Consider the following 24,657-nt stretch of genomic DNA (forward strand, 5'->3'; position numbering starts at 1 on the left):
GAGCTATGACCATTACAGGTCATTAGGAAGATGTGTTGGAGGAAGCTTGGTGAGCTGTTGCAATGCTTTTTCAATTGATTTGATTTATTATTGCCACATGTATTAGTATACAGTGAAAAGTATTGTTTCTTGCAGGCCATACAGACAAAGTATTCCATACATAGAGAATGAAGGGAGAGAGTGCAGAATGAAGTGTTACGGTCATAGCTAGGGTGTAGCGAAAAATCAACTTAATGCGAGGTAAAATCTAATGGCAGTAGGGAAGAAGCTGTTCATGAGTCAGTTGGTATCTGTCCTCAAACTTTTGTATCTTTTTCCAAAGGAAGAAGTTGGAAGAGAGAATGTCCAGGGTCTGTGGGGTCCTTAATTATGCCGGCTGATTTGCTGAGGCAGCAGGAAGTGTAGACAGAGTCAATGGATGGAAGTCTAGTTTGTGTGGTAGATTGGGCTATACTCATGACCTTTTGTAGTTTCTTGCAGTCTTGGGCAGAGCAGGAGCCATATCAAGCTGTGATACAACCAGAAAAAATGTTTTCTATGGTGCATCTGTAAAAGTTGGGGAGAGTTGTAGACAGGGGCATGTCTTCCATCACGTTTTCTGAACTATCCCCTTCATTTTGTTGATATTGAGGGAGAGATTGTTGTCGCTGCACCGGTTCACCAGACCCTTAATCCCTTCCCATGCTCCATCTTATCAGCGCTTGAGAATCCAACCCACTACAGTGGTGGCATCAGCAAACTTGAAAACCCAGTTAGAGGGGAATTTGGTCACACAGTCATAGGCGTATAAGGAATATAAGAGGAGGCTGAGAACACAGCTTTGTGGGGTTCTGGTGTTGAGAATGATCGTTGAAGGGGTGTTGTTTCCTAACCTTACTGTATCTTGTCGATGGTTGACTATCAGTGATGGAGGGAGTGAGTGTTTCAGGTGGTGTATAGGTTGCCCCTCAAGCAAGCTGCCTTTTTTGGATGGTATCAAGCACCTTGGACGCTTGCTGAAGCTGTGCTCAGCCAGTTCCGATGTCCTCCTGATTTACTTTCTCGTGCAGCTAAAAGCAGGAATAAGCATAGTCACCACATCCAGGAAACAAGAAATACAAGTTCCCTGTCGGCCAATATTCAGTGATTGCGCATTGACACTAATTGCGGATGAATAGCTTTCTGTGGAATGGATTCTGCAACCTAACACACCACTGTTATCAAAACGCATCAATCTGTAAAGCCTCATCTGTGAGAGATATACTGCAATGCCAATGAAAGTGTCAATGAAAGTCAAAAGAAACTTAAGCAAAGAGTAAAGAGGGCTAAAAGGAGTTACAGAAAGTCATTAGCCAGCAGAATTAAGGAAAATCCCAAGGCTTTTTCTACATATATAAAGAGCAAGAGGGTAGCCAGGGCAAGGGTTGGCCCACTCAAGGACAGGGGAGGGAATCTATTCATGGAGCCAGAGGAATTGGGCGAGTTATTAAATGGGGACTTTACGTCAGTATTCACCAAAGAGAAAGACTTATTGGATGATGAGTCTGGGAAAGGGTGTGTAGATAGTTTGAGTCATGTTGAGATCAAAAAGAAGGAGGTATTGGCGTTTTTGAAAAACATTAAGGTAGACAAGTCCCCAGGGCCTGATGGCATATACCCCAGAATACTGAGAGAGGCAAGGGAGGAAATTGCTGGGGCCTTGAGAGAAATCTTTGTATCCTCACTGGCTACAGGGGAGGTCAGCACAGTAAGAAGCCTCACAATACCAGGTTAAAGTCCAACAAGTTTATTTGATAGTAGACCCACAAGCTTTCAGAACACTGTTCCTTCATCAGGTAACAAAGGAACAGCATTCCAAAAGCTTGTGGATTTACTATCAAATAAACTCATTGGACTTTAACCTGGTGTTGTGAGACTTCTTACTGTGTTTACCCCAGTCCAAAGCCGGCATCTCCACGTCATGATTACAGGGGAGGTCCCAGAGGGTTGGAGACTATCCAATGTTGTTCCTTTGTTTAAGAAAGGTAGCAAGAATAATTCAGGTAATTACAGCTCGATGAGCCTTACGTCAATGGTAGATGAAATTATTGGAGAGGATTCTTCGAGACAGGATTTATTCCCAATTGGAAATAAGTGGCCATATTTGTGGGAGGCAACATGGTTTTGTGAAGGGGAGGTCGTGTCTCACTAACTTGATCAAGTTTTTCGAAGAAGTGTCGAAGATGACTGATGAGGGTAGGGCAGTGGATTTTGCCTACATGGACTTCAGTAAGGCCTTTGACCAGGTCCCTTATAGCAGACTGGTGCAGAAGATAAAGTCACATGGGGTCAGAGATGAGCTGGCAAGGTGGATACAGAACTGGCTCAGTCATAGAAAACAGAGGGTATCAGTGGAAGGTTGCATTTCTGAATGGAGGGCTGTGACAAGTGGTGTTCCTCAGGGACCAGTGCTGGGACCTTTGGCTGTTTGTATAAATGATTTGTAGGAAAATGTAACTGGATTGAATAGTAAGTTTGCGGACGACACAAAGGTTGGTGGATTTGCAGATAGCGCCGAGGACCATCAGAGGATACAGCAGGATATAGATCAGTTGGAGACTTGGGCGGAGAGATGGCAGATGGAGTTTAATCTGGACAAATATGAGATAATGCATTCTGGAAGGTCTAATACAGATAGGAAATGCACAATAAATGGCAGAACCCTTAACAGTATTGATAGGCAGAGGGATCTGGATGTACAGGTACATAGGTCACTGAAAGTGGCTACGCAGGTGGAGAAGGTAGTCAAGAAGGCATACGGCATGCTTGCCTTCATCGGCTGGGGCACTGAGTTTAAAAATTGGCAAGTCATGTTGCAGCTTTATAGAACCTTAGTTAGACCGCACTTGAATATTCAATTCTGGTTGCCTCACTACCAGAAGGATGTGGAGGCTTTGGAGAGGGTACAGAAAAGATTTACCAGGATGTTGCCTGGTATGGAGGGCATTAGCTATGAGGAGAGGTTGGAGAAACTTGGTTTGTTCTCACTGGAACAACAGAGGTTGAGGGGCAACCTGATAGAAGTCTACAAGTTTATGAGAGGCATGGACAGAGTGGATAGTCAGAGTGGAAGAGGCAATTACTGGGGGCGTAAGTTAAGGTGCGAGGGGCAAGATTTAAAGGAGATGTACGAGGCAAGTTTTTTACAGAGGGTGATGGGTGCCTGAAACTCATTGTTGTGGGAGATAGTGGAAGCAGATACGATGTTGATTTTTAAGGGGCATCATGACAAATACATGAACAGGATGGGAATAGAGGGATATGGTTCCTGGAAGGGTAGGGGGTTTTAGTTCAGTTGGGTAGCATGTTTGATGCAGGCTTGGAGAGCCAAAGGGTCTGTCCCTGTGCTGTAATTTTCTTTGTTCTTTGTCATTTTTCACAGCGGCATTTTCTTGAGCAGTTGTAAAATAGAACTACTTAAGATAACTGAATTAGATTGAACAGTGAAACATTTTCACAGGTATACTATAACAGTCTTCAAAATATCTCAAATGTTTTATGACAACTTTGCATAAATTATCATATCTTATCACAGGCTTTCACTTTAGGTATGGGAGTGAATTGTATGGAGAATTATTGCAGTTGATGTCAAAGTGAAACAATCCACCTCCTTTACAGTTAACATTTTCAGCAGCCGACAGAAACAGTACTAATATTGGACAAAGTTATTGTACCATGTGGAGATCATCGTACCATGTGGAGATCACTGGACTGGCTGGCACAGTGGTTAGCACTGCTGCCTCATAGTGTCAGGGATCAAGGTACAATTCCAGGTTCGGGTTACTGTCTGTGTGAAATTTACACATTCTCCCCATGTCTGTGTGGATTTCCTCCGGGTGCTCCGGTTTCCTCCCACAATCAAAAGATGTGTGGGTTAGGTTGATTGGCCATGCTAAATTGACCCTCTTGTCAGGGGGATTGGCAGGGTAGATGTGTGGGGTTACGGGGAAAGGCCTTGGGTGAAATTATGGTCAATACAGATGTGATGGGCCAAATGGCCTCCTTCTATACTGTAGGGATTCTAATATTCTAATTAAAAACTTAAACAAAACCAAATGTTTCACTATTATGCTGCCATGTATCCTCTCTAAAAGTTTGATATCTTGAGGAGATCATGCTGAATGTACCATACAGTTCAGCAGAACAATGCATACTGAACAGAGACACTATCCAGATTTAACAAAACATTAGAAAAATTAGTCCCTTTGGATGGAATTTTCCCAGAATTGCACTAAATGTGGTGCAGGGCATGAAAAAGGACATTTATCCCGCTGGACGCCAATGGTGGGTTTTTGCAGCCTATCGTCTACTTCCTGGCGGATCTTGCCTCATTAATAATGCATTCACAGCAAACATGCCAGATAATAGTAGGTGACCTTGGATTGCCTGCCTATGTTGCAATTGCCTGCCCACATTGCAATGCCCTGCCCCTTTGTAAATGCATAGAGTTACAAAGATAGGGTGGAGGGATGGCTTGAGATGGATGCTGTTTCGATGGGCCAAATGACCTCCTTCTGCACTGTAGGGATTCAATGGTTCTGTGGAGCCATTCATACGTTTTGATGGTTGATTAGTGGAAAGGGGTTGGCCGGAACACTAGTAACACTATCCTTCTTCAAATAATGCTGCGGGGTATTTTATGAACACCTGAATAAGCAAATAGGACCTCATCGCAATGCCTCATCTGAACATTTGTTGGATGGATAAAACTGAAACGCATAATCTTACAATTTAGAAATAATAGCTAAATGTAAAAAATATGAGGTATAAATTGCAAAACAATATTCAAATGATATTCCCTTCACAAAGTAGTGCAGTGGAATAAGCATTTGTAAAGGAGTTAATTTTGTGTTGATGAGTCTTTATAGAAAGAGACGGATGAATGTACTATAAAATTGGATTAAAGATTAGAAGGATATTCACAACAGAGATCACAAGAATACAAGAGGTAAGAGTACCGGGCTCACTGAGCCTATTCCACCATTCAGTTTGTCTGAACTTGAGCATCACCTACTCTTCACCACCTGCTCCCCATATCCTTTGATTCCCTGAGAAACCAGAAATTGGTCTATCCCGGCCTTAAATATCTTGTGAGACAGAGAACATCTTGGAAGGCAGAGAATTCCAAAGCTTTACGACCCTTTGGGAGAATTTCTCTTCCCCTCTTTTCTGAATGATCGACTCCTTATCCCGAGACTGTGCTTGATTCCTCAGGAATCCCAGCTAGGGGGAAGCAACCTTTTAATGTCTGTCCATCCTTATCAAGTACTTTCAGAATATTGTGTTTCAATGAGATCACCTTTCATTCTTCTAAATTATAGAGAATACAGGCTCAATTTATTCAGCCACTCATCTTGGGAAAACATATTCATCCTGGGGCCAATCTATTGGACCTTCGCTGTACCACCATGATGTAATATATCCTTCCTTAAATATGGAGACCAAAAGCACACACAGCACTCCAGATGTGATCAAACCAAAACCCTGTACATCTAGTCATAATTCCTTATTCCTGTACTCCAATGTTTTTGCAATAAAAGCCAATGTTAGAGTGGAGATGGTGGCATAATGGTAATGTTGCTGGACAAGTAATCCAGAGACCAAGCTAACTTTCTGGGGGATTGAATTCCACCATGGCAGCTGGGTGGAATTTGAAATCAGTCAATCAGTCTGGAACATGAAGCTAGTAAGAGTAATGACGACCATCAATTTTTGTAAAAACCCATCTGGTTCACCAATGGCCTTTAGGGAAAGAAATCTGCCATCCTTACTTGGCCTACATTTTTTTGTTTACTTATTAGTGTCACAAGTAGGCTTACATTAACACTGCAATCAAGTTACTGTGAAAATCCCTTGGTCTCTAGACCCACAGCGACATGGTTTATTCTTAACTGTCCTCTGAAATGACCTAGCAAGCCAGAACCTAACTACAGTGATTTAAGGAGGTATGTACATAAAGTGCTCTTCTAATTTTTGTGTTAATAAGGAAACTGTAAAGAACATGGAATTTGTTTTGTGGTATTTTAGAGGGTTATATTGAGGTCAATGGCATCTGTAATAGTATGCTGTAATATGAGCGTAAAAAATAATTGCATAGTTTTACTCCTTTCAGTCTACCATGTATAATTGTCTTAACTAAAACAAAGGGTTGACAACTGGATCCTGAACTTCTGCCAAACATACTGTGGAATCAGGCACTGAGACTTGTACATGCAGTTTAGCCTAGCTTACTGTCTGATTTTTCTTCCCTGTGCCTGTGAAAATACACTGGCTTGTCTTTGCATTGAGGCTAACGGTACTCAACATCATTGTGGAGTAAATCAGACAGCAAGCTCAGGAGCATGTATATACACAGTTAAGCCAGGGTGACCACCTTGCGGAGACAATTAAGGGACACTCTGGCATGGAGGTCATTAGAGCGGTGGGGGAGAGGGCTGGTTACTGGGTGCTGACGGAACAGTGAAATATGGCTGATGCTTCAGAGCAGTTGGAGGGGTGACAGCACTCATCAAGCACGGAGGCAAAGGATTAATATGCATGCATAGGATTTCAAGGTCTCAATTACAGGAAAAGCATCGTCTCGGGCACACGCATCCCGGGACAGTAGGCTCAATTAGGCAACAATCCCATAAAATAAGCGATGGTCAGTCAACCTGAATTAAGCATAGAAATCTGGAACTTATGTTCTGAGTTATCCTGCTGCATATCACCCACGCATCTACTGAACGCAGCAGAAAAACTTAGAGCTGAAGCATTGAGGTATAATTGAACTTCGCGCATGGTGATAATTATTCCCAAAAATTCCCCTGGCCATGAAAATTCCATTTTATGAGTATGGCATTTCATCCCTTTCCAAGTTACTTACTGTTGGATCAATTTTTTTTCTTTTTCTGTGTGTTCCTATTTTCTCGCTCTCCCTCTCTCTCTTCACTCTAATTTTCTTTCCCCAGTCTGTGTATTGCTTTTTGTGCATGATTTACTACAAGTAATGTTTACTCCACACAAGTGCCAGGCAAAACCAACTCCAACAAGATAGAATCTAACCATCTCCCCTTGACAGTTAGTGGCATTACTATTTCCTGAATCCCCCAGCATCGAGGTGGTTCCTCATGACCAAAAAATTGAACTGGACCAGCCATGAGGCTACAAAAGCAGGCCAGAGGCAGTGTGCAGGAAGTAACTCACCTCCTGAATCCCAAAGCCTCTTCACCATCCAAAAGGCATAAGTTAGGAGCGTGGTAGAATACACTGCAATTGCCAACAACCAAAAAGTTTGACATCATCCAAGACAAAACAATCCCCTTCATTGGCAAGCATCCTTAATCTTCAACATTCACGCTTTTCACCACCAACTCATAGTCACAACCTGTGTACTATCTACAGGATGCATTGCAGCAACTCACTAAGGCTTCTTCGATAGCACCTATAAGATGATGAAGGGGATGGATAGGGTAGAGGTGGAGAGGTTCTTCCCGCTCAGAAAGGACAGCAGGACTAGAGGGCACAGCCTCAAGATAAGGGGGGGGCAGTTTAGAATGGAGTTGAGGAGGAACTTCTTCACTCAAAGGGTCGTGAATCTCTGGAATTCTCTGCCCATTGAAGTGGTGGAGGCTACCTCGCTAAATATATTTAAGATGCGGGTAGATAGGTTTTTGGTAGGGAAGGGAATTAAGGGTTATGGGGAGAAAGCAGGAAAGTGGAACTGAGCCACTTCAGATCAGCCATGATCTTATTGAATGGCGGGGCAGGCTCGAGGGGCTAGATGGCCTACTCCTGCTCCTATTTCTCATGTTCTTATGTTCCAAACCTATGTTCTCTACCACCTAGAAGGACAAGGGCAGAAGATATATGGGAACACCACCACCTGCAAGTTCCTCTCCAAGTCACACACCTAACATTCCAACTCCTTTACTGTCACTGAATCAATATTCTGGAACTCCCTCCCTAACACGGCTGTGGGTATACCTACACCACATGAACTACAGCAGTTCAAGAAGCTGATTCATCATCACTTTCTCAAGAACTATGTGGATGGGTAACAAACGCTGGTCAAGATGTACAAATTCCAGGAAGGAACGAACAAAAATCTGAAATTTAGTTTTTAATTCTTGTCCTTATACTTCCTGGTTTAGACTCTCAATGAGAATTTCTTAATCTGTTTGATTGAAAATCTTCACCGTTGATTACCCTATTCACACACTGATGCAAGCACCAATCCTCTGTAGACGGCACGACACTGGATCTGGCACTGATAGCAGCAGCTGCTTACAAGCCTGAGAAGACTCTGCATAGTCAGCTGTTAATATAGAATCATAGAACGCCTACAGCGTAGGAGGAGGCCATTCAGCCCATCGGGTCTGCGCCAAGTCTCCGAAAGAGCATCCCACCCAGGCCCACCCCACTCCCACAACCCCACCTATTTACCATGACACGTCTTGGGACACTGAGGAGCAATTTATTATGGCCAAACCACCTAACCTGCACATCTTTGGACTGTGGTAGGAAACTCATGCAGGCAGGGGGAGAACGTGCAAACTCCACATAGCCAGTCACCCAAGGCTGGAATCAAATCTGGGTCCCTGGCACTCTGAGTGTTAACCACTGTGCAACCATGCTGCCACATAGCCAATGGCAAGTCTGGGTTTGTGTTTTTGATGTGTCCTTGATAGCTTGTCTGAGATTATAATTTGCAGTCTATAAAATCATAGGTGCGAGCACAGGAGCATTGTTCCTCAATGCTACAATGTTGTTATTTTCAAATCATAGTGTTGGATGTTGTTTCATGAGAGAAGTATGATTATTATCATGGATCTATGATATGGTTAACCTAATATTTATTCAAATGTGCTAAGTAACAGTGTTATGGCATTATATCCTCACCTCACAGTTCCTCAGTCAATACAACATACCTGTGTCAATTTAGGATCCAGATACATCACTATGGGAATGGGTGAGCGGAGGATTTGATAGTTCAAACAATATTCTGAGGAAAGAGAAAGACTGCTACTTTAAACAAGTTGGCAAAGATTTTAAGCAGGCATGGAGAAGCAGCAGTCTCTAATCGCAAACATGAAATCCCAGCCAATGTCTTCACTGAAAGACAACACCTCTGACAGTGCAGCATTCCCTCAATACTGCCTTGATTTTTGTTTCCAGTGCGTGGAATAGACGCCATATAGATTTCAATAAACTGTATGGCCTGAATTTCGCACCCATTTGGCGCACAATCGGCAGGCCCAGAAGCAGTCGTCAAATGCAATCAGTCCCACAACACGATTTCCTGCTATCTGGCCAACTATCAGGCAGCTAGCGTGATTCATACACAGGGAAAGGCTCAATGGAGGGTGAGATGAGGGAAGGTGCTGAGAAAAGGGAGGGGGCAGGCTGGCCCTTCTAATGGGCTCCCACAGGGGGCAGCCATTGCAGAGCTATCTCAGGGAGCGCAGACCTGTACAAAATAAATTACAATGGCAAAGCTCTATAAGCAGTGTCCACATAGCATGCTCAAACACAAATCTCAGCCTCTAGATAGCTCTTCAATGTTATTTTTGTTCCGACACTTCATCCTGCTCTGGATCAGAGTTGCAAGTAAAACATAAAGGCTGCCTACCCAATTGGCCCACCCACGAACTGCAAAAGCAAACGGGCCATGTAAACCAGCTTTTAATTAGCTCTTTAATGGGCTAAATTGCCTGCTTGATTGTTGGAGGGTGCACTTCTTAGTTGTGTGGGCCTACTGACCAAAATTTCACCCAAGTGCACGATGACATGGGCACATGGGTCTGATTTTTCTTCTCATGCGAATTAAAGGTACTTCTGGATTGGGCACCCACCCAACCAGTGTAAAATTCTAGCCTGTGTTATCACCAGCTGGCTTCAGCATCTTCCAGCATCACTCAAATATCTAAAGGAAAAAATTACTTTGAAGTACATTGATTGCTCTTACATAAGCTAATCAGACAGTTATTTAGTGCTCAGCAGGATGTCACAAGTAACAATAACGACCAGAGACTGCGTTTGGCAAATAATGTTGGTTAATACACTGGAAAATGTTTTTCAATTAGTGTTGGGAGAATTTTTCATCTAATTAACGCCTCAGTTTAATGATTCATTTTAGAGATACCTTTGACTAAATAGGTTACAGTTACTCAGCTGTCCATTATATGTCTCTTCCATGTTTGAGTCAAACCTACCCACTGGCATGGACTTCAATCTACAATATTCTTATTCAGGCTGAAGAATGTTACCAACTGAGTGATGCTGGTAAATACATGATGACAGATGCGAGCTGCCACTTAAGGTAATGGCCCAAAATGATCTCAATGGAATTTTCAATCAGCTTAATCTTCCTGTCCCTGCTAAATTTTAGTGGGAAAGTGGACATAAGTAAACAATTGTGTGATGTTGGCAGAAAGCATTAATGGACTATTATCCATGTTTCGTGCTGATGTGAAGACCCTCGAGAAATAGATTAGTGAACATTATTGAGAATTGATGATAACAGCATATTTTCGTCTAAGGTCAGCAATAAGGAACTGATGCAGCATTCAGCAGCTTTTAAGTGAGTTATTTATTCAGGTCAGACCTTGAGTTGGTGAATTTAATCAAGGGGAAGGTTTCAAAAAGTTGTCAAGCAGTGAAAGAAGTACAAAAGAGCTTTCTACCTGACAGCCTGGGTGTAGGGAGCTTTGCTGCATTTGCTGCACTAGAATCAGAGAAAAATGAGAAGACATCTCCGGAGTGCTGAGGGCTTAAATGGGTGTGCTGCTCACACAAGGTGCTATCTCAGGCATCAACAGAGTGTTAGTACATCCCAGCGGTGACCAATGAAGGACCATGTAAGAGGAGAAGTTAAACAGATAACCAGAAGAAGCAAGAGTTGGAAAAAAAACATAGAAGAAATGACAGTGAGCATGATCAAATAGAGGTGGCCATATAAGACATGATCTACAAACCAATCAAATAAATTACAAGTGTCAGAAGAGTGTGGTTGAATACACTAGTATATTTAACCTTAATATGCCACAGTGTGATAAAGGGGCTATTTGAGTCATATCCAATCTTACAGGGAGTGAATTGAATTGATTTATTATTGTCGATGTTTTAACATACGGTGAAAAGTATTGTTTCTTGTGTGCTATACAGACAAAACATACCGTTCATAGAATACATAGGGTGCAGAATATAGTGTTGCAGTTACCACTAAGGTAAGGAGAAAGATCAGCTTAATATGTGACAGGACCATTCAAACATCTGATGGCAGCAGGGAAGAAGCTGTTCTTGAATCTGTCAATATGTGTTTTCAGACTTTTGTATCTTTTCCTCAGTGGGAGAGGGTGGAAGAGAGTATGTTTGGGGTGCATAGGGTCCTTGATTATGCTGGCTGCTTTTCCAAGGCAACGGGAAGTGTAAATGGAGTCAATGGATGGGAGGCTGGTTTGCATGATGGACTGGGCTTCATTCTCAACTATGAAACTGAGGATACTTTATGAGCACAAGCAGGGGCAGCATTTAATTTCTGCCTACTACAAACTCCACCCTGCAATTGAGTGTTACTGTGGATCAAGTCTCTGCTCTGCTCTCCTTACCTTATTGGTAACTGCTCTGCGCACTCACCCTCAGTGGCATCAGAAAGAGACACATGTTGGCTATGTACGGTTGAAGCATCTCAGTGGAATGCCCCCCAGTGTTGGTGCTGAGGTCTCTGTGCCGCGGTGAGCTAACAGCTTCAATATGCTTGGAGTCAGTTTCCAGGGCAAGGGATTCAGAGACTATGGCCGGAATTTTACCAGTCCACAACCCATGGGAATTAGAGCAACGAGGAGCGGACCATGGAAAGGTCCGTTGATCTCAGACGGGATTTTATGATTTCGCGATGATGAGGCCATAAATTCCTGCCCCATATGTCGTGTTGTTTACTTGAACAGAGCATGATACGATGACTCAATTTTGGTAGGGTACATAGCCTCAAAGCAGACATTTGCTCACAGTTAGTTCTGGATAAATGACAGAAAACATCCTGGAAACAGATGCCTAGACCCAGATCTGGGAGGCTATCTCTGGTTCACTAACACAATGATCTTGATCTATCAAATTGTGAGCTAAGTAGCCAGCTGAATCACAAGCAGGTTTGAAGGCCTTTGCATGTGGAGATATTACACACCATTCTGCAGTTTATGAAGTAGTAGACCTTTGCACTGTTGAATATGATGAAATGTGATTTAACTGTTATGTTAAACTGTAACAGTTTATAGTTACTATTGCCACAGCTTTTAGCAAAAAAAACCCACCAGGCTGTCCAGCTGCTCCTTGCCAGCCCTCACCTCCATTTGTTCACCAGTCTGTTGAAATAGGACATCTGTGACTTGTGTAACGCAGTGATGAACTGCAAACTGACCTTGCCAAGTCTCCCACTATTGCCAGCTGGGAAACAGTATGACAAAGAAAAGGCTAAATACCAACGTGTCTTCTCTCAATACTTTCAGCCTGGTGTTCTTTGGTTGCATTTCTGATTCCAGGAAATAGCCTGATCCATCTATGTTTCTCACAGGGAAATATTGGGTGAACTTCAGGGCCCCATCCTGTCGCTGTTGCTGTTTGACCAGTGGAGGGTGAGCGTCATGCTAGGTGGGCAAGCCCACAGTTGAATCCTAGTAGATATGCCTGTGGCCTAGTGCCCAATGAGCAGCCCTCCTCACCCCCGTGTCCCATCGGCAAGGTTGTCCACTTATAAAGTTTAAAGTTTATTTATTAGTGTCACGAGTATGCTTATATTAACACTGCAGTGAAGTTACTGTGAAAATCCCCTAGCCTCCACACTCCAGTGCCTGTTCGGGTACACTGAGAGAGAACTCACAATGGCCAATGCACCTAACTAGCACGTCTTTCAGACTGTGGGAGGAAACCAGAGCACCCGGAGGAAACCCACACAGACACAGGAGGGAGCTCCGCACAGACAGTGACCCAAGCCAGAAATTGAACCAAGGCCCTTGGCACCCACTGTGCCGCCATGGACATTAAGACATTCCCCAGCACATTGCACAGATAATGGTCCCACCACCACAGACCGGGCCTACCTGATAATTCCTCTCCACTTACTAATGTTTTGGGACTTCAGTGACGATGTTCCCAAGGGCCCACTGCAGTAGCAGCAGTGACCGCCGTCCCCAATGCCTCTGCCGAAATTGGAGAGTTGCCAGACTCTGACTGGCAGTGCCTGGAGGCGGGAATCCGGACAGCAGGCAGAGGTCCGTCTGATTGGGGTTTAATACTGATTGAATCCTGTAGCAGCTGGAAATGGCTATGTCTGGGGTTGCCACCAGTTCTCCAGCCATTGGATAGACCCATCATTGCAATCATTAAATTCCATGCCTGGTTTCCTCACACATTGGTTGAGGGAGGCCTCCTGTACATTATCTTCATTCACACTTTTGTTAAATATCTCAAGTGCTGGAAATTATATTATTTTGTTAAGCATAGAATTATTCCTGTAAACATTTCTGTAATTAGCTGAATATGATCATTCTGACAGTCAAAAGGTCTGATGAAGTTTTAAAGCTTGGAAGTCATGAAAGGAAATTCTTACCCTTAAGTAAAAGCAACACCAAATGATGTATCACAGAGTGATGTGGTGCTGATTTGTCCTCACAAATGTGTATTTATTCCAACTAACAACTGTGGGAGTTATGGAATGAGACATTGCAGAGAGAGTTTGTACTGCTGTTACATGAGTAATCAATAATAGAGAATTAAATATGCTGCATAAGAGGTAAAACTCATTGTATCATTCATTTTTTTCCTGTGAAGATTACATTTTATTTCCATTTATTTTTAAGCTCCTCAATAATATAATTGCCCCCAAAAAGCAGTCTTCAAAGTGATTTGTTCATATCCTCATGGCTCATGAGCATCATTATTTAGTTTAGGCTGTGCCTGATACTTATTGTGTTCGCTGTGGCAATATGGAAGTATAATAGGGAAAAGGTCAAAGCAGGACATGTTGCCAAAGTAATCACCTCTTTGGAGACGGAAAGCCAATTTGTAAGGTCTCCCATAGACTTAGATTTCAGAAAGAACTGACAACTGTAAGAACTTGGCAGGGGTATGAGCTTGTGGAAGGAACTGTAAGTTCTGCAAGTAGTCCTGTGGAGCACTTTGAATCAGCAGGTCCTGAAAACAATGCGACTCTCTGTGGTAACATTTCATGGCACCGAAGCTGTAGCAGAAAGTTTAAGTACAGACAGCGCAACAGCTTTGTGAAAAATAGAAAGGCACTTTAATCTGTTTCAAGGAAACACGCTTTAAGCATCTGATTTAATAGAACAAGTAACAATTCATCCACCATGAAGTTTTGTACCAGATCTGCTGACAGTGCTATATTTCAAACTTTTCAGAGACTATTAAACTCCTGACTTGTTGGATCATGTGGCTAAAACTTCAATGTTGCACAAACCACTGAAGTTCTGGGATGAGTTATCTTCTCTGCGACAGTAGGAAGTTTGATTCTGAGATCTTTGACATTACTAAAAGCACAAAGCAGTCATTGCTGACACTCTCTAATTTCTGAAAGAATTTTGTTTTTTTGATGAGGTACCAGTCTTCAGCACTCTATTGCTGTCCTGTTGATTGCATTTGATATCTGATGCAACAAGTGGTCTAATTTTCTGCATGTCTAATGAAAGTGTGGCGTGAAAATGATGAATGTGTAGAAAGCTTCAATGGAAATCTGTGTTTTATGTTTCTGTGAGAAAGAGATGCCCTTTGGCAGCATCATTTCAGAACCATAGAAACTATGGAAACCCTGCAGTGCAGAAGGAAGCCATTCAGCCCAACAACAATCCCACCTAGGCCTTATCCCCGTAATCCCACATATTTACCCTGCTAAACCCTCTAACCTATGCATCCCGAGACACTAAGGGGCAACTTGGCATGGCCAATGCACCTGAGGTGTAAGGTATAGTGAATCAGATGGTGCCTTGTATGATTTGCAGCAAATCACTCCACAACCTCCTCTGGAAGTGCATTATTATTGACTAATTTTAAGTTTTCAATGATAGCATTAACATAATTAATTGTATCTGCATTTAGTATCTGCTTTCCTGTCTTCAGCTGTTCTTTAACCTTTTTTTAAAATTTGTTCCTCATATCATATAGAATTTGGTGGATAATCATAGTTTTAGTGTGACCTTCAAAAAATGTTTCTGATGTTCACCTAATTCACTTAAACATTTACTATGGAAAACTTCCAATGGACAGCTGCCTTCTAGGGAGTTTGCTTCGTAATTCTAAATCCATGCAAAGCGAGGAGTGTATTTTTCATGAATATGAAAGCAAGATATTGTTGAGACTGGAATAAAAAGAGAAAAGTGGTCAATACACTCAGCAGGTCTGGCAGCATCTGTGGAAAGGGAACAGAGTTAACATTTTAAGGCGTGTGAAATTTATTCAGAGCTAGGAAAAATTAAGGAAGTGATTGTGCTAAGCAAATGAAGGGGGAAAGATAGGATGATGAAAAAAAAGGGAAGGTCTATTACGGGTTGCAGGTAGAAGAGAACAAATAGCAAATGATGCAAGGCTAAGAGGAGTGGAACAAATAAATAAAGGATGTGTCTAGAGGAGGTGTGAATGGCAGGGTGCTGAATAGCTGCTGTCGGAAAAGAAAGGAACAGAATTAAGAGAGAAACAGGAGATGGCACCAAACCAGCAAAGAAACACAAAGCAAAATGGGGTCAGAAGTTTAATTCTTCTTGCCACATTTTCTTCTTCCAGTCGCTCAAAAATTAGTTCACATCCAATTTTCCACAGTTCTAAAATATTGGCTGGAATTTCAGCACCCCCGTGGTGATGGAGTGGAAGGAGAAAAGCCTGGAAAATAGCGTGGAAAGACATGGGGGCGAAAAATGTGTGTGCCCAACATCTTCCCGCTGCCATGCCATTTTGCCCTGAATATTATGATGTGCCAAGCGCTCATCTAGATACTTTTTAAAGGATGTGAGGCAACCCACCTCCACCATCCTCCCAGGCAACACACTCCAGACCATCATCACCCTCTGGGTAAAAAAGCTTTTCCTCACATCCCCCCTAAACCTCCTGCCCCTCACCTTGAACCCATGTCCCCTCGTGACTGACCCTTCAACTAAGGGGAACAGTTGCTCCTTCTCCACTGTGTCCATGTCTCTCATAATTGTGTACACAAAGTGGATAAGGTTGCCCCGCAGTCTTCTCTGCTCCAACGGAAACAACCCAAGCCTATCCAACCTCTCCTCATAACTTAAATGTTCCATCCCAGGCAGCAACCTGGTGAATCTCCTCTGCACCACCTCCAGCTCAATCACATCCCTCTGATAATGTGGCAACCAGAACTGCACACAGTGCCCTAGCTGTGGCCTTGCCAAAGTTCTATCCAACTCCAACATGACTTCCCTACTTTTGTAATCTATGCCTCAATTGATAAAGGCAAGTGTCCCATGTGCCTTTTTCACCACCCTACTAACGTGCCCTTCCATTTTCAGAGACCTATGGACAAACATGTCAAGGTCCTTTTGTTTCACAGAACTTCCTAGTGTCCTACCATTCATTGAATACTTTCTTGTTAAATTACTCCTTCCAAAGTGCATCACCTCACACTTTTCAGGGTTAAATTCCATCTGCCACTTATCTGCCTACTTGACCACTCTATCTATACCTTCTTGTAGTCCAAGACCCTCTGCCTCACTGTTAACCACCTGTCAAACCTTTGTGTCATCCACGAATTTACTAATCCTAATCCCCACATAGTCATTCATGTCATTTATATATATGATGAATAATAGGGGGCCCAACATAGATCCCTGTGGTACAGCACTGGACACTGGTTGGTCACCTAAACAGCCTGCTGTCTCCTACAACTGAGCCAGTTTTGAATCCACGTTATCAAATTACCATGCATGCCATGTTAATTCACCTACTTTACAAGTCTCCCATGTGGGACCTTGTCAAAGGCTTTGCTGAAATCCATATAAACTACATCGACTGCACTATCCTCATCTACATACCTGGTCACCTCCTCAAAATTCAATCAATCTGTCAGGCATGACCTCCCTCTGATGAAGCCATGCTGACTATCCCTGATCAAGCTTTGCCTCTCCAAGTGGAGAAAGATGTACTCCTTCAGAAGTTTCTCTAATAGTTTCTCTATCACTGATGTTAGACGCACTGCTCTGTAGTTCCCTGGTTTATCTCTGCAACGCTTCTTAAATAGCAGAACCACAATAGCTAGTCTCGAGTCATCTGGCACCTCGCCATAGCTGGAGAGGAATTGGAAATTTGAGTCCAACCCCTGCAATCTCCTCCCTTGCCTCCCACAACAGCTGAGGGCACAGTTTATCTGGTCCTGGAGATTTATCCACCATTAAGGCTGCCAACATGTCCAATACCTTGTCCTTCCCAATGTCAATTTGACATAAATTATATTATTTTGATACTTCCCTATCATAGTGCCAAAAGTATGTATTATGTTTATTAAATAATTCTGGCAGTGTTGCAGTCTAGTTCTGGCAGTGGGCATTGGCACATGGTGTCAGGGTAATTTTCTAGGACTTGACAGATGTTGATTGGCACTTGTAGACTCAGCATTAAAATTAAGAATCTTTATAAATAGGAGTAAAAGAAAAATCATCAGTCGATGCTAATTTTTTTTTATTCATTCGTGGGACATGGGCGCCACTGATTGGCCAACATTTATTGCCCATCCTTAGTTGCCCTGGAGAAGGTGCTGGTGAGCTGCCTTCTTGAGTTGCTGCAGCCCATGTCTGTGGGTTGACCCACAATGCCATTAGGGAGGGAATTCCAGGATTTTGACCCAGCGGCTGCGAGCGAACAGTGACCTATATCCAAGTCAGGATGGTGAGTGGCTTGGAGGGAAACTTGCAGGTAGTGGTGTTCCCATTTATCTGCTGCCCTTCTCCTTCTAGATGGAAGTGCTATGGGTTTAGAAGGTGCTGTCTCAGGATCTTTGGTGAATGCTGCAGCGCATCTTGTAGATAGTACACACTGCTGCTACTGAGCGTCAGTGGTGAAGGGTTTGAATGTTTGTAGATGTGGTGCCAATCAAGTGGCTGCTTTGTCCTGGATGGTGTCAAGCTTTTTGAGAGTTGTTGGAGCTACATCCATCCAGGCAAGTGGCGTACATTCCATCACACTCCTGACTTGTGCCTTGTAGTTGGTGGACACACTTTGGGGAGTCAGGAGGTGAGTTACTCGCTCCAGTATTCCTAGCCTCTGACCTGCTCTTGTAGCCACTGTGTTTATGTGGTGACCCCAGTTGAATTTCTGGTCCATGGTAACCTCAAGAATGTCGACAGTGGGGGATTCAGCGATGGTAACACCTTGGAATGTCAAGGGATGGTGGTCAAAGTGTCTCTTATTGGTGATGGTCATTGTCTGGCATTTGTATGGCTCAAATGTTACTTGCCACTTGTCAGCCCAAGCCTGGATGTTGTCCAGGTTTTGTTGCATTTGAGCATGGACTGCTTCAGTATCTGAGGAGTCGCGAAAGGTGCTAATATGTAGCTTTTGGTGGGTAAACAGACTGAAGAAACTCCAATGATATCCTTTTGTATTTACCCAAACATATCGCTCTTGGAAACGATTTTCACTGTTGTATAGCACAGTGAACACAGAGCATCCAGTACTTTTGCCTGACTTCTGCTCCAATGTAGAGCAGCCGTTTCCCAGTAATACAGTAGGTGGCAAAATTAGAACCTAGCATACGTACAAATAGGCTAGATGGCTAGCATGTAGTTCCAAATAACATCAATAGCATTGGTTTGATTCCCCATTTGGCTGAGATAGGCTTGGGACCTGTATACCCACCCTGTTCCTTAGAGTGAAAGGCAATATGGCTAACAACCACTGACAAAAAAACTGGAAATGGTTCAGGATGGAGCATCAGCAGATAATAACCCAAGGACCTAATGGTACCACTGTATCAATGATTTCAGTAAAAAGACTGACAACATCAAGTTAAAGTCCAACAGGTTTATTTGGCATCACTATCAATCATTTCAATCAGGTTTTATCCATCTGCTGCTGGAAAGCTGGATGCAAGATTTTCCCCAAAATATTTTTGAAACTTTGGTTCCACATGGGTAGGATCCTTCACAAAATAATATATTCTCAATCAAACAAATAGGAAAAGCTGTTTTCCACACAATACCACAGGAACCTTGCTCGTGCCAGGCTTTTTACAAGGATTCTGTGTGGAAGTACAATAGGCACAGAACTACAGCATTGTGGCAAATATTGAGCTGGGTCCCATAAATGGCAGAAAATTAGGCCCAAAAGATTCACCTTTTTTGATAAATTCAAAGTGTCAGTGTCCCAGTCCCAAGTTACATTCGGAAGCCAGACGAGCTCCCAACAAGTTTTCATTTTTTGGCATAAATGTGAGGATAGGATATTTCTTTCCAGGAATGATTCCACTGACAAATTAGGGATCTTTTATAGTGAAACATACTTTACAGTTTAAATATAACTCAAACAAATGGATCAGCTTAGCCATTAACAGTTGAATATCATTTAAAAAGAGCTAATGTTTCGAGTCCAATGATACTTCTTCTCCAATATGACTCTTCTTCAGAACTCATAAGAACATAAGAAATAGGAGCAGGAGTAGGCCATCTAGCCCTTCGAGCCTGCCCCGCCATTCCATAAGATCATGGCTGATCTGAAGTGGCTCAGTTCCACTTTCCCGCCCTCTCCCCATAACCCTTAATCCCCTTGCCTACCAAAAACCTATCTACCTGCATCTTAAATATATTTAGCGAGGCAGCCTCCACCACTTCAATGGGCAGAGAATTCCAGAGATTCACCACCCTTTGAGTGAAGAAGTTCCTCCTCAACTCCGTTCTAAACTGCGCCCCCCCCTTATCTTGAGGCTGTTCCCTCTAGTCCTACTGGCCTTTCTGAGCGGGAAGAACCTCTCCACCTCTACCCTATCCATCCCATTCATCATCTTGTACGTCTCAATGAGATCTCCCCTCATCTTTCTGGGGCACTCCACTAGTCACCAACCGCCAATCCGAATAGCACCCATTGACCCCCACGCCCTGCCTCCTATTCGACAGCCAATCCCCTATCCACGCTAACACCCTACCCCCAACTCCATGCCCCCTAACCTTCTGTAACAACCTCTTGTGCAGCACCTTATCAAACGCCTTCTGAAAATCGAGAAATACCACATCCACCGGTTCCCCTCTATCTACCACACTAGACACATCCTCATAGAATTCCAATAAATTCGTCAGACACGACTTCCCCTTAATGAAACCGTGCTGCGTCTGCTCTATCAAACAATTCTCCTCAAGATGCCTCGCTATTTTCTCCTTAATTACGGATTCAAGCATTTTACCTACAACAGACGTTAAACTAACCGGCCTATAATTCCCCGCTTTTTGCCTGCCACCCTTCTTAAACAACGGCGTAACATTAGCCGTTTTCCAATCTTCCGGCACTTCCCCGGAATCCAGCGAGGTTTGGAAAATAATCACCAAGGCATCCACTATCACCTCCGCCATTTCTTTCAGAACCCTTGGATGCATTCCATCCGGTCCTGGGGACTTGTCCACCATCAGTCCCTCTAGTCTGTCGAGCACTGCCTCTCTAGTAACAATAATGTCATTCAGGCCCTCCACTCCTACCATCTTTCCATCGCTAACACCTGGCAAACTATCCACGTCCTCCTCCATGAAGACCGAAGCAAAAAAGTTATTCAGGGCCTCAGCCATTTCCTCATCCCCTACCACTAAGTCCCCCCTCTCATCCTCTAAGGGTCCAACATTCACCCTAGTCAGCCTCCTCCTTTTTATATATTTATAAAAACTCTTACTATCCTTTTTTGTATTTAGCACTAGCCCAGCTTCATAGTTTATCCTTCCTTTCTTTATCAACTTCTTCGTCATTCTTTGTTGATATTTAAACCTCTCCCAATCCTCTTCTCGCCCACGACTCTTAGCCACTCTAAATGCATCAGCTTTTAATTTAGTAGTCTCCTTTACCTCCTTCGTTATCCACGGCTGATTATCACTCCTCCTACGATCCTTCTTTACCATCGGAATAAATTTCTGCTGAGCACCAAGAAAGATCTCCTTAAAGATCCTCCACTGCTCCTCAGCAGACCTACCTTCTAATCTGCTCAAGAAGTCAAGACTCCAAAGACTCCTGCTGCCATCAGACTTTTGAATGAATCTACCTCACATTAAGTTGATCTACCTAGCTATAACTGTAACACTACATTCTGCACTCTCTCCTTTCCTTCTCTATCAACTGTATGCTTTGTCTGTATAGCATGCAAGAAACAATACTTTTCACTGTGTACTAAGACATGTGACAAGAATAAATCAAATCAAATCATTTAGAAATGTACCATATGAAATGGTGATTTATTTTGTCAATATAAATGATTGTATGGCTGACCATTTTAGTAACCATAACAAACACTGTGATGGAGTTATTGCAGTTGAATTGACTGCATTCTTCTTTATACATAACTATCAATTTGGTGATACTCGCTGTTTCATTTCTGAAGAGCAGTCATTTCATAAACATCATCTTACAAAATATACTGGACAATTTATTTTTCAAGGTATTAACTTATATTGCAATTTTCAAACAAGCAAGTGCTTATATGCCCTGACAAGCATTTCAGCGTTATTGGTAGCTATAGACTGTAAAATACTGTTAGGAGGAAAATGTAATGCATTTGGAATGAAAAATGAAAAGTTGCATTAATATAGCTCTTTTCGCCATCACTGTAAATCTTAAAACACAATACAGCCTGTGAGGTACTTTTGAAGCGTGAAAGGTACAGTCACCATAGTCCGCTCTCCCCTTTGAGAGCTGACTGGTAGAGATTTTAACCTAAGGATCAGCACACCTCAGGCAAGGGGCAAGGTTGAGAAGGTGGGCCTTCATGAATAACCTCAGCTGGTATGGGAATTGAACCCACGCTGTTGGGTCAGCCTGCTTCAAGAACCAGCCATCCGGCCAACTGAACTAACCACCTCGCCACTGTTAGAATGTGGGAAATACGGCAGCCAATTTGTGCACAAGAAACGTTCACAAACAGCAATGTGATAATGACCAGATAATCTGTTTCTGTGATGTTGATTGAGGGATAAACATTGGCCAGCACACCAGGGTAACTCCTTGAAATAATGCCATGGGATCCTTTCCATCTAATTGAGCAAGCAGATGGGGCCTTAGAATAAATTCTTATCTAAAAAACAACAGTGTGGCCTCAAAACTGCGCTGGAGTGTCAGTCTTAACGTGTGCAACAAGCCCTGAGATAGGCTTGGAATCTGGAACCTAGTGATTCCAAGGCAAGAGTGCTACACTTTGAGTTCTGGCTGTCCAGAATTTTAACGACTGCCCATTGAGGGTTAATATTTCAGTTACAGTGATGGGGTAATCAATGTCAAATAATGAATTAATTATTGACCTGCTAATATCAAGACAGTGAATATTTCTTTTCCCACTCTTTCATTGGGTGTTGACTCTGAGTCGATTGGTTGCACCCTCATCTCTGAGTCAAAAGGTTTAGGTTGAAGTGCCACTCCAAGATTATGGTCATGATTTTCCGCACTCCCTGTGATGTGTTTTGGCGTGGTGGAGGCCACCTGCCCTTGGCTGATAGCAGGATATTCCAAATTCTTCGCTGTTGACAGGGTTTCCTGTTGTTTGCACCCTCCGGTGCTGGGAAACTTGTGGCACAAGATCACTGTCGTGGGACTGGAAGATCCTGCTGGCAGGAATGGCTGGAAAATCCCACCCGAAAGCACAAAACTCGAGGCTTTCACTCTGGTGCAGTAATGCGAGGGTGCTGCATGGCAGAAGTGGTATATGTTGTATGAGAGGTTAAACTGAGGCCCGGTCCGCTCTCACAGAAAGGTTCTGTGGCATTGTTCATAGAAGTTATCCCTGTTGTATTTCATTGCTGTAAATAGCTTTGGGGTGTCCTGTTGTCATGAAAGAGGCTTTATAATTGCAAGTCTTTTTAAAATTCTTTTGGAAGATTGAATTTTAAAAATTCCTTCACCTATTCAAGAAGGGTAGTCAATGTTCTATTTTTTGTTTTCTCAATTGAATCTTATTTACTTTTCCAATTTTTGACCTTCCACATAACCGGTACATTGGTTGGCAAGGTTCCACATCTTTGACCAGATATGTGTGCCTTCAAGCTCAGTGACCGATCCTCCAGTGTTAAACATTTGGAATTTGTTTTTCTGCTCTCCTGAATAATACATCGCACCACGTTACCTGACGCTTGTTTCTCCATCTTTATTCTAGAGGTGCTCTACGCATTTAGCCCGAGGTTACCATCAGATATCTTGTTAGACGTCAAAACCTACAATCACCGATGGAAGCGAGAGCAACCACCCAAATCAGTGGATACAAACCGAGCTAGTCCAGACCAAGACTTTGCAGATCCTACTAAGATCTTTGACATTCAACCTGCTGAGGACAATAGCAATGATACAAAAATTGAGGTATGTTTATTATCTTAAAAGTGTTATAAATGTACTGTGTTTTTCAATGGATTGCTAAACAGCAAACCATTACAATATTATACCTTTTTTAGGATTGCAGTTATAAAGTATGTACATATGTGCACAGTGGTTAGCACTACTGCCTCACAGCACCAGGGACCTGGGTTCAATTTCGGCCTTGTGTCACTGTCTGTGCAGAGTTTGCGTGTTCTCCCTGTGTCTGCGTGGGTTTACTCCAGGTGCTCTGGTTTGCTCCCACAATCCAAACATGTGCAGGTTTGGTTGATTGGCCATGCTAAATTGCCCCTTAATATTATGGGGACTAGAAAGGTAACTACATGGGGTTATGGGGATAGGGCCTGGGTAGGATTGTTGTCAGTGTAGGTTTGATGAGCCAATTGGTCTCCTTCTGCACTGTAGGATTCTTTGAAATGTTGTTGAGTCATTAGAGACCATTAAACATTAGAAGAATGTATGCTACCCCTCTTTAATATCTCAAACACACCTGTTGATTTTCTTAAAGTTATTTTTTGAGTTATGAGTGAAAGCTATTAAGCTGAGTGGTCAGGGATGCTGTGGCCAGTCACAGAATCCTATTGAGGGAAGGAGGAGGGGATGGGGTTGATGTAAAGGGGATAGCTTCCCAAGAGTCCTTCCATTCCCATTGGTGGGTCCCTCCATTGCTTTGTAGCATTCTAATTAAATGTTTTTAAAGTTATCAAACTGGATAACTGGGTGACAGGTTTGAATTCAGGAGGTCTTTGGAGGTCATAATTGTTTTTGGATGTTTCAATTATTTAAAGAATTTATGTAACCTAGGAATATTACAAATAAAGAGACTAATGCTGGAATTTCCAAAGAATCCTACTGACAGAGACAACCAATCTATTGGGATCTTTGAAACATTCCTGACTTTGGATTGAGGTCAAACATGTATTGGTTGCTGAATTTATGACCATTGATCCCGGAAAGTGAATTTACTCAAATCAAATTCCAGGCATCAACTGGCATAAGATGATCACTAAAATCACAAAAGGAAATAACAAATGAGAGCAGATCATTTGATCCAGTGAGCCAGTGAAATCCAACAAATCCATCAACTAAACACAAGAA

The 24,657-nt window shown here is 42.8% G+C and overlaps 1 protein-coding gene across 2 annotated transcripts in view; it reads left to right on the top strand.

Moving 5' to 3' along the window:
* The window catches only part of LOC145357557 (plexin domain-containing protein 2-like), a 386,160-nt gene that overhangs the window by 151,360 nt on the left and 210,143 nt on the right, over positions 1–24,657 (top strand). For both annotated transcript variants that reach the window (XM_080211042.1, XM_080211038.1), the window contains one exon: positions 23,345–23,544. In XM_080211042.1, the coding sequence (XP_080067168.1) occupies positions 23,345–23,544 (200 nt within the window). The remainder of the gene's footprint in view (positions 1–23,344; positions 23,545–24,657) is intronic.

Source organism: Carcharhinus amblyrhynchos, chromosome 2, assembly GCF_965287045.1.
Source record: "Carcharhinus amblyrhynchos chromosome 2, sCarAmb.v2.hapA, whole genome shotgun sequence".
NCBI classification, from domain to species: domain Eukaryota; kingdom Metazoa; phylum Chordata; class Chondrichthyes; order Carcharhiniformes; family Carcharhinidae; genus Carcharhinus; species Carcharhinus amblyrhynchos.